The sequence below is a fragment of the Musa acuminata genome, chromosome BXJ3-1, assembly GCF_036884655.1.
Source record: "Musa acuminata AAA Group cultivar baxijiao chromosome BXJ3-1, Cavendish_Baxijiao_AAA, whole genome shotgun sequence".
Lineage (NCBI taxonomy): Eukaryota > Viridiplantae > Streptophyta > Magnoliopsida > Zingiberales > Musaceae > Musa > Musa acuminata.
In genome coordinates, this window is record NC_088349.1 from 6185214 (window position 1) to 6195416 (window position 10203).

At 38.3% G+C, this 10203-nt stretch overlaps 2 protein-coding genes across 5 annotated transcripts; one reads left to right on the forward strand and one right to left on the reverse strand.

Moving 5' to 3' along the window:
• Positions 1 to 494: 494 nt before the first annotated feature.
• Positions 495 to 5394, reverse strand: LOC135628572 (uncharacterized). The gene is made up of 3 exons (XM_065135319.1): positions 4995 to 5394; positions 1696 to 1848; positions 495 to 893 (listed from the first exon to the last, which is right to left on the reverse strand). Exons 1-3 carry the CDS (start codon positions 5247 to 5249, stop codon positions 660 to 662), a joined length of 642 nt encoding a protein of 213 aa, XP_064991391.1. The 5' UTR covers positions 5250 to 5394; the 3' UTR covers positions 495 to 659.
• A 1599-nt stretch (positions 5395 to 6993) lies between these two features.
• LOC135629076 (protein RTF1 homolog) lies at positions 6994 to 9967 on the forward strand. 4 transcript variants are annotated; one of them, XM_065136235.1, is made up of 2 exons: positions 6994 to 7149; positions 7623 to 9967. In XM_065136235.1, exon 2 carries the CDS (start codon positions 7647 to 7649, stop codon positions 9645 to 9647), a length of 2001 nt encoding a protein of 666 aa, XP_064992307.1. In that variant the 5' UTR covers positions 6994 to 7149; positions 7623 to 7646; the 3' UTR covers positions 9648 to 9967. The 4 variants fall into 4 exon arrangements, with proteins under 4 accessions (XP_064992307.1, XP_064992310.1, XP_064992308.1 ...); XM_065136238.1 differs by having other exon boundaries at positions 7015 to 7155; XM_065136236.1 differs by having other exon boundaries at positions 7023 to 7230.
• Positions 9968 to 10203: the final 236 nt, after the last annotated feature.

Below are 10203 nucleotides of genomic sequence, written 5' to 3' on the forward strand. Positions count from 1 at the left end.
AGGTAATATTCTATCTCAGCTATTGATTGAGCTAAGCTTTTAGAAAGAACGATTAAACAAGTTTTTTATGTCACAACAAAAAATTTAGTGTCATTCTCGAGTTTGTTCTTGGTGGCATTACCCAGTCACTGTGTTAAAAGTTCGAGTTATCTCCTAACAACTTTAAACTCTTGGAATTATCACATAATCAAATCACTATACAATAACCCTTTTCTTCATTTGAGCTTGCTCTATGCAACCAAGTTTTGTTCACATAACCACACCGAACTGACTTCGGATGTTATTAATATATTTGTTTTTTTTTTTCTAATAGGTTAATCCTGTGGGATTAATGGCCACACAATCAAATCTTTGTCACACTGTTCTTAAGCTAGAAACAAAGTTAGTGAATAAAATTTTTCTTATATTATATTTCGTAAAATAATACGCACTTAAACTGATATAAACTTTAAAATAATATAGGATACATATTGTATATTATATGTTGCTGAATATATCAAAGAGAGTTCATTGTTCAATATATTTCACCTAAGTCATTAACCAACAGATGAAGGTCACAACACAAAGCAGCTAAAATTGACAAATGCAACACAGATACTATTGTGCCATGTAGAGACGACAGCATCGCAAAAGGATGAGTCGAAACCAAATACAATGTGTCATACTCTCATTTCAAGGTCAGGGGTAACAGCCTTCCTCTTCAACTTCTTGTGGGTTTCAGAATTTGTTGTGGTCTTCATCGCAGCTCCCTCGCGTGTGCTTGCTTTCACCAGCTGATCACCTTCATCCTGCTTGGTGTTTCTGGATTTGGTTTCCCGATCACCATCAGTAGCTTTCAAACCCAGATTCAAGTCCAAATTAGTCTGGTTGATATCATCATCCTTGTCTGAAGCCTGGAACATGATATCAATCTTAGGAGATCACTCTTATATCAGGAAACCCGGAGACATGAATACCCTTGGTGTATACACTTCAGAAAGAATAATAGTTAGAACTTGGAACAATTCTGTGGCGAATGAAAACACAAGCATCACAAATGCTTTGGTGTAAATGAACAAGATGGTATCCAAGCACAAGGAAAAATCATATCCTAGCGGGGAAAAAGCCACAACTCCACAAAAAAAAGGGTGCATGATTCAATTTATTTATAGCAATCAAGGCTGGCCGAATTATTGCAAGATGACGATAAGTTGAAATGCAGCCAAATATTAAGCTTAAAGCATATGGATTAACTAATAATTGTCTTCTATGGACCATCAAATTGGTGGCTAACTTTGAGAAACAATATAATCCCACTTAGAGTTCAGATGCAGTCGTTGAGTTGACTTGATCAGGGTGGTCAAACCAGCTTCTAATCTTCTCTAGAGTCTAGGTTCCTTTTCTTTGATCATCCAAAAACTAAGCCAACCAAGCCCCAAATCACACATCCATCCCACTTGAGAAGATGAAAATCCAGAGCATCAATAATAGGCAAAAATAACATCAAGCTGTACATTTCTGTAATCAGTGATCAATAAAGACCAGCCCATTCAATAGGATTCAAATTTTGCTATATTACTACAAATGATAATAGATATAAGAACTGAGTGCTTATTTTCCACCGACCCTAATAAACCTATCAGTCCAGTCATCTCTAGAATATATTATCCAAGAATAAAGCAGCAAAAAAATGATAAGAAAACACATTATCATAACCTGAGCTTCTTCCATTGCAACATCATTCATGTCAGGTTTTTTTTCAGAAGAATCATTCTGGGTTGGCTGTGAGGAAGGATCAGCTTCATTAGGTTTATTCTTATCATCTAGCTTTTCAGCAGCCTCTTGTTTTTGCTCTTCAATTACAGAAATCTGCATTGTTCATAAAAATCCGATAACCATCAGCCAACTAGTCTATTATATAATAGATAGAAAGTGCATAGCAAACTTAGCTTGCTTTCTGTATTGATATAGATGATAACTTATACCTGATAGAATAATTATGAAGGAAGATGAAAATGGCACAAATATACTTCATTCCAATAAACAAAGACAAGACAGCCATATGATATTAACAACCCTAGATGTTAGGGAGAAAGTATAAATGTATAATCGATGTTTTTAATACGCGCTCGGGCAAGGTGAGGCAAGGCCCAAGCAACTTGCACAATGTCTGAGCGATCCGTTTGATTGAAGCATCGCCTGGGCGCTCACCTGAGCCCAGACACCTTGAGCGAGTGCCCGATTGAATACCAACGAATCAAACCAGAATATGAACTCTAGTTCGATTGAACAATAACTTAGTTGGTTCAATCAAACTAACTAAATTAAACCCTAAACCCCCCCCCCCCCCCGACCCAATGAAACCCTAGACTCTCGCCACCCGACCCACCTTTGGTCCGCCACCACTGCCTTCATGTGTAGCTCCCTTTGCCACCGACGGACAGTTCTAAAGCTTCCTCCACCACTATTGTTTTTGTGCATAGCTCTCTACGCCACTACTTCTTTCATGTGCAACTCCCTTCGCCACCGAGGGACAAGTCCGAAGCTTCCTCGGTCATCGACAAACACATCCGAAGCTTCCTCCGCCCCCGATGCAGCCATTCACAGCTTTCTCCGCCATTGTTACCATTCGCAGCTTCCTCCGCCGCCGCTACCATCTAAAGCTTCCTCTGCCGTCTAAAACTTAGTTGGCCTTGCACCAACAGGTCCCTCTAATATATGATAGAATTTAAATTAGCTTCCATAAGAAATATTAGATGAGATTTTATTTTATAATCATATTTATCAATCGTAATATATATTTCTTATATTTTAATATTCTAGAGCATCTCGCTGCGCTTGGGCGAGCACCTAGTGCCGCGGGTGTTTTGGGACCTTAGTGCCTAACTCTTTTAAAAAAAATGTGTATAATAGAAAAAAAATTATTGTGTTCCCTAGATTCTTGACATATCATATGGCATTATCATCAAGAAGCATAGAATATTCACACTTTGACATGCTACCAATATTAGCTAAAAAACAATTAATACCAGAAGATGAGTTAAATTTCTTCATATATCGATTAAGAAAAGCTATTGAGATTGTAAGAGGTCAAAAGTATACTGGCATATGCCAAGAGAATTAGAGAATAAGATATTTCTTGGGTTTTAAAAGCTTCTATCATATTTTGACCTACAAAACCAAGACAAGGGAAATCCATCTGACTTCTCAAAAAAAAGCTAATACAAAACTTAAATTTTATAATAAATCAATTGAATTTGAGATTGATAATAGAAAACGATGTTTAACATACAGCAGATTTATACAACATGACTTATTAGATTGGAAATGGATACACTGTAGACAATACCAAACAAGATAAAGTCTAGTTCATTGTTTTTCCTTTTTTGAGTGAGAAAAAAAAATCTGGCATACCATATTTAACATAATAAAATCTTCACAAAAGCAAAGACCTTTAATGTTCATTCAAGCATTATTCATATCTAGTAGTCTAATAAATATTATTCTACAGTATCATTTAAACTCAACAAACACTTCATACTTCATAATTCTGTTTATATCTGTCCAAAAGATTGAAGAAACAGGAAAATTTCCAGACTCAAGTAGTCCTCATATATACATATAAACATTAAAATCTCCAGACACGACACATATTTTATCTGTTCTTGCTGTTCCATCAACAAAAATTTAAGCATTCTATGGTTAATGTAAAAGTGGAAACAGAAAAGGATCTGAATTTGGGAATTGGAACAAAGGACACAGAAGGTTACCACCACAACAAACTATCTTTAGATTTGGGAAAGTTGAGCAAGTATAGTTCCATAGACAGAACACCTTTGATATATATGACTACAAAGTACAAAATTGTTGAAGCCAAAGCAACACATTCAACAGGTGGCAAGAAATTCTCTAAGTTGGTAAAGAGTATGATGTTTTCCAGAGAATTTGTTTGTGTTGTTTTCTCTCCCAAAATTCTTGAGAGACCGCAAACAGAATAATGCAAGAGCCATTTTCTTGACTGAGAATATATGCCTAATGGGGAAGAATTATATGCAGACATATTGCCCAGAAAGCCCATACACACATTAGAAATCTAAACTACATGTCAGAAATTGATTAATGTCAGCTCACTAGACATAAGTTGAGGCTAAGTTATACATTTTGGGTCCTTGATAAACTTTGGAGAGTTGCTCCTTGGTTGTGCAAGTTTAAGCAGAAACCTAGTAAACAAATTATTCTTACATCCCAACTAGATTGTTTAGCTTTTGAAAAAGAAATTTGCTAATATTAACTAAGCTTCCTTGACTAAAAATTTGACACCAGGTTCAGGGATTGATATAACATTCACAACCAATCACATAATTACATCAAAGCTCCAACAAAATATTCTGACATTTGTGTTGCCCTTCATAGCCTATTCCCTAGTGTCAGAAGGGTTTATTGTTGTTGTTGTTGATGATGATGATGATGATGATGACAAGGAGGATGATGACGTCTCCAACTTAGCAATTAATTATTCTGCTGCATCCACAAAAGGAAAAAGAACAATGGCTTTGATCATATTATGTCATCTTGAAAGTAGAGAGACATTGATAGCTCAGGCAACAACCTAAATATCCGTCCGACACCAATCCCTAAAAGGCCTAAGCAACAAATAAAGCATCTGAAATTTCAAATTTTGTGCCAAGCGCATCGGGTGACGAACACATGGAGTCCAGTCATACCTCACAATCTAGCTATCCTGATCTTTCTTCGGGTTGGGAAAATGGGAAAAGAACAGCACAGAGAGAGAGAGAGAGAGAGATTTTAATCGATGATTTGCTTCCCCAAGAATAAGACCAATGATCTTGAGAAACAAATCGATAAGAAGAAACAGTAACGCAAACCCTAAGAAAAGCCAGAATTATAAACCCTAGAAAAAGCCAGACATCCAACGCCACAGTCCCCAGGAAAGAACCAAGCTTTACGGTCGGAATCGAAATGAGTAGCCATGAGGAAGAAGGGGGACCAGTTACCGGAACGAATCGGAACTTCCGGGGCGGCGGCTCCTCGGGATGGGGGGCGCCGTTGGCGGGCGAGGAGACAGGGGCCCACTTGTAGAGGAGGAGGTGGGAGCGGACACCGTTGGCGCTGGCGGCGGAGGAGGCGCTGCTACTGGGGTGGGCGAGGGGGACCCACCTCTTCTTCCACTTCCTCACCGGTCCGCTGAAGACCGTCGCCGGCCCGTACCGGGTCGACGACCGCCCCAGCCGGGCCCCCACCCCCTCCATTCTCGTATGCTACGTTGCGATATATACTCCCTTTTGCGTAGGCGGAGAAAAGGAGAGTTCGGGGTGGGGAGGAGGTGAAGACGCCGGTTTCGTCTTCCGCTCTTCTAAACTCTCGCCGTCTCGTCTTCTCTCTTCACGGTTGGTGGAGTGGACCAATCAGAAGTTTGCTTTTAGCAACTTAACTATAACTTCATAAAATATAATAAAATTTTAATTATAAATCAGACCCTTATTCAAACAATTATTTATTTCATCCCCCTAACTCTTACTGTACTAGTGTTACTCTTCTTCGTCACTCTCTCGTCCAACACCAAATCACTCATTGTTCATCACTCGTTGCTAGACAAACGAAGAAGAATTAAGTAAAATAATAAGTAGACAGAGGAGGATTACTCTTTTCAACCCCTTTTTGTTATTTAAAATTCCATATTAAGAATTTTAAATATTCATAAGTTATCCATTTATAAATAAACATATACCATCAATTTATAATTTATTTTAATTTTTGTTTTCATTCATTACTTATGAATAATTTTTTTCTTCTTCTCCTCCCTCTCCTCAGCCTTTTAATTATTGGAGGTGACGTAAGATGATGAAAAGAAAATAAATGATAAAATAAATTAAATTAAAGATATAAAAAGATAATATAAAAATATTTTTTTAAAATTTATTATAATAATTTAATAATTCAGGATTATGTACATTTAATAATAACACAAAATATACTATCTTTTAAATTAATTGTATTATCATAGAAGATATCATGTTTTAAACCTTTGTATATCTTATAAAATATGCAAACGATGGAGACGATAAAGAGTACAAAGATAGGGGTTATGAAAAAAAAAAGGATTAAATCAGAATTAGAGGGATTATGAATAATAAATTATTTTTATTTTATTAATTTAAATTGAAAATGAATAGTAAAAGAATTATGAAATAAAAGTGGAGCTCTAAATAGTAACATCTAATAAAAATCCTCACCAATCAAAACAAAATTATTAAAAGCACTTATCGATCTTTGTAAAGTTTTACAATGATATATTTACCCTTATGAACCTAATCCAACATATGTTTAAGTACTCTACTTACATTCATACAAAAAAAAAAACTTAGAATTATCATATTTATTGATTATAATATGATTAATTATTAATTAGTTATGTTATTTATATCATAAAAAATAATTAAAAAAATTAAATCTCTCACTTTAAACTTGTTTGCTAATGCAATCCATATTTTATAAGATCAAGTATGACAAAAAAAAAAAAAACAAATGGGTAAATGAGTCAAATAAATTGTAAGGTTTTGATAAAAAAAATCATAATTTTTTATATATATCTACCTTTTCAATATTTGAAAACAACTTATTTTTCCTTACAATTTTAACATATATAAATTATTCTCTTCACACACACACACACATATATATATATATATATATATATATATATATATATATATATATATATATATATATATATTATATGTGACATGGACTTAATGGGCCTATATGGCCCTTGGACAACCAGGCTTTATAACTGCGGATTCCATATATATATATATATATATATATATATATATATATATATATATATATATATATATATATATATATATAACATGTGACATGGACTTAATGGGCCTATATGGGCCTTGGACGACCAGGCTTTATAACTGCGGATTCCAAGTCCGGGTGCTCGGCAGGATTTAATTATCCAACTCACGTCCGCACGGGAACAGAACAAATGCCGCATCATTAAACAAAGAGAGAGAAAAGATCAATCGAGAGGGTGCGGCTTCGCCGTCAGCGCCATCCCTAAATCGCCTCGATACAAGAAAATCCTCGACGATTTGATTTCCCTTCCCATCCGGAGTCGATCGATTTCGCCTCTTCGCGGTTTGTGTTCGTATCGCCCGTCTTGGTCTGCGAATTCTTCAATCAGCCATCTTGGTTATCTTTCGTAAATATTACTTTTGGGTATGTGTTCCTTGTTTGATTGGTTTCGTGTGAAACATGCCGATCTTGATGCGATTTTGTGCGAAAAATAATTTTTTATCGTTTTTTCTTCATGATCCGGGGATTCCGTTTTCGATTGCGGTATCTTCGGTTGAGTTGTTGTTGCCGTCTTCTTGATGAACTGAGGAGCTTTGATGACAGGAAAGAAGTGTCTCTCTATCTTCTGAGGTAATTAGTCCCCGATAGCACAAGGATGGCTTTACGTCTACCCAAACTGAAACCTGTAGACCTATTGGGAGCATTATGGACCCTGTGTTCTTGTTCTGATATTTTGCTTCTCTTTTGTTGAAGAAATGTCGGATTTTGATCTCGTCTAAGCTTTTGGTGAATGATTAACTTTTACTTTATTGCAGGTCTTTGAGAAAGAACGGGCGGTCATGGCCGATTTGGAGAACTTGCTATTGCAGGCAGCAGGGAGAACTGGATCTGGTCAGAAAAACAATAATTCACGCCCACAGTCAAGATGGAAGCGAGACAACTCTTATTCCGATGGAAGTGATTCAAGGGACGACGACTCTGATGATCCCAAGTACACTAAAAGAAAGCCTTCTGGATCTCAGGTTCCACTAAAGAAGAGGTTTGATCCACCTGAGAAGGACAAGAGGGGCGGCTGGAGGGATGGTGACAACGATGACGGTGGTGGCAGGCACAGCGATGATGACTCTGACAGTGCCCCTTCAGTTGGGAGTGATCTTTACAAGGATGATGCGGATAAAGAAGAACTGGGGAAGATGTCTGAATTAGACAGGGAGATGATATTGGCTGAGAGGAGTACAAAGATAGATGATTACAAGTTAAAGAAGATGGCACGAGCATCATCATCAAAGATGGAGAAGAGTCGAAAGGAGAGGTCTCCCCCTCTGCCGATCCGTGGACGCTCATCAGCCCAGAACGACAGGACAGCTGCCAAGAGTGCTTTGAATGAACTAAGAGCCAAGAGAATGAGACAACAAGATCCAGAGGGTTATCGCAGCCGGTTGAGGGATTTGACCGGAGAGGGAGCCATTGGTGGCTTCGCCCTCCGTGATTCTTCTCCCTCCAAACGCAGAAATCTTGGCATGGCTGCTAGTCCACCTAGTGATATTAGCAACGAAGGTGAGAGTGGAGGCAGAGCTGATAGTGATGATGATAGGTTCCATGAGGACAAAAAAATGGATGATGATTTGTTAGAGGATCTGTCGCCATCTAGATTAGATGCACCTAAGTTTGAGGATGTTAAAAACATAACAATTAGAAGGTCAAAGTTGGTTAAGTGGTTCATGGAACCCTTCTTTGAAGAGCTCATTTCTGGGTGCTTTGTCCGGCTTGGCATTGGGAAGACACGATCTGGGAAACCCAAATATAAGTTATGCTTGGTCCGGAACGTGGACGCAACCGACCCTGGGAAACACTACAAGCTGGAACATTACACTACGTATAAGTGGTTGAATTGCATCTGGGGTAGTGACTCCTCGGCAGCTAGGTGGCAGATGGCTATGGTCTCAGATTCTCCACCATTAGAAGATGAATTCAACGAATGGAAATGGCAGGTGGAGAATGATGGTGGCCGGATGCCAACCCATCAGGAGATTCTTGATAAGAAGGAAGAAATTCAGAAGATAAACAATTTTGTGTATTCAGCAGCTACTGTAAAGCAGATGCTGCTAGAGAAGAAGTCGGCCTCCCTGAGACCAGTAAATATTGCTGCTGAGAAGGATCGGCTGAGGAAGGAGATGGAAGTGGCACAGAGCAGGCGAGATGAAGCAGAGGTGGAGAGGATTAGAGCAAGGTTGAAGGAGTTAGAGGACATTTCTCGGAAGACAAAGCAGGTTGATGAAAAGGCTGTTAGATTGGCAGAGATGAATAGGAGGAACCGAGCTGAGAACTTTAAGAATGCTTCAGAGTTGAAACCAGTCAACACGAGCTTGAAGGCTGGGGAGGCTGGTTATGATCCATTTTCAAGGAGGTGGACAAGGTCAATGAACTATTATGTCTCGAAGCCTGGGGGCGATGGTAATGCAGCAGCTGCAAATGATGATCATGAGAAACCTGTGGTGGCAGGAGTTGCAAATGGGGTAGTGACAATAAATGGGGTGGAGGCTGGTGAGGCAGCAACTGCAGCAGCTCTGCAAGCTGCAGCTGGTGCAGGCAAGTTGGTAGATACTAGTGCACCTGTAGACCATGGAACAGCATCGAACTTTCTGCACAACTTCGAGCTGCCAATCTCTTTAGCTGCCTTGCAGAATTTTGGGGGCCCTCAGGGTGTGCATTTGGGGTTGATGGCAAGGAAGCAGAAGATTGAGGCGACCATTGGGTACAAGGTGCCTGATAATGATGGGAGGAGGCATCCCTTGACTCTGACAGTCAGTGATTATAAGCGTAGGAGGGGTCTTCTTTGAATCAATGCTTTTTATCAGCCTGGACCATCATTGTATCCGTTTCTGCGCCAGTGTGCTGATACATCATCTGCAAGTATTTCTCTGTCGTCAAACAGGTAATTCAAGTTTTATTTCTGGTGAATGAAAGCACACCCATTGGACCTACTGGTTGTCTGATGAATGATGTCCTGCTGGCATTCGCAAATGAGGATTCTGTTTGTGCACTGGTTTTTTCTAGTCAAAATCTTCTGGGTGGAGTCTTTCTTTAAATTTCATCTAGTTTCGTCATCAAGCTATTCAAGTTTTACTTCAGATGAATGAATTCACTTTTTTTTTTTTTATGAATGAATTTACCACTGGTGATGACCTGCTAACATCGGCAAATGACTGACTCCATGTCTCTCTTTTGTTAAATCAGACAAATTATATGATGTGATGTCATAGCTTGCAATAAGGTTTTTTTGAGTTTCCTCGTTAACTAAATTATACATCAATCTGTGTTATTTCAGCTATAAGATTTGCATCTGAATAGGTAACAACGTCATGTTCCAATTAGTTACTATTTCATCTATATAGA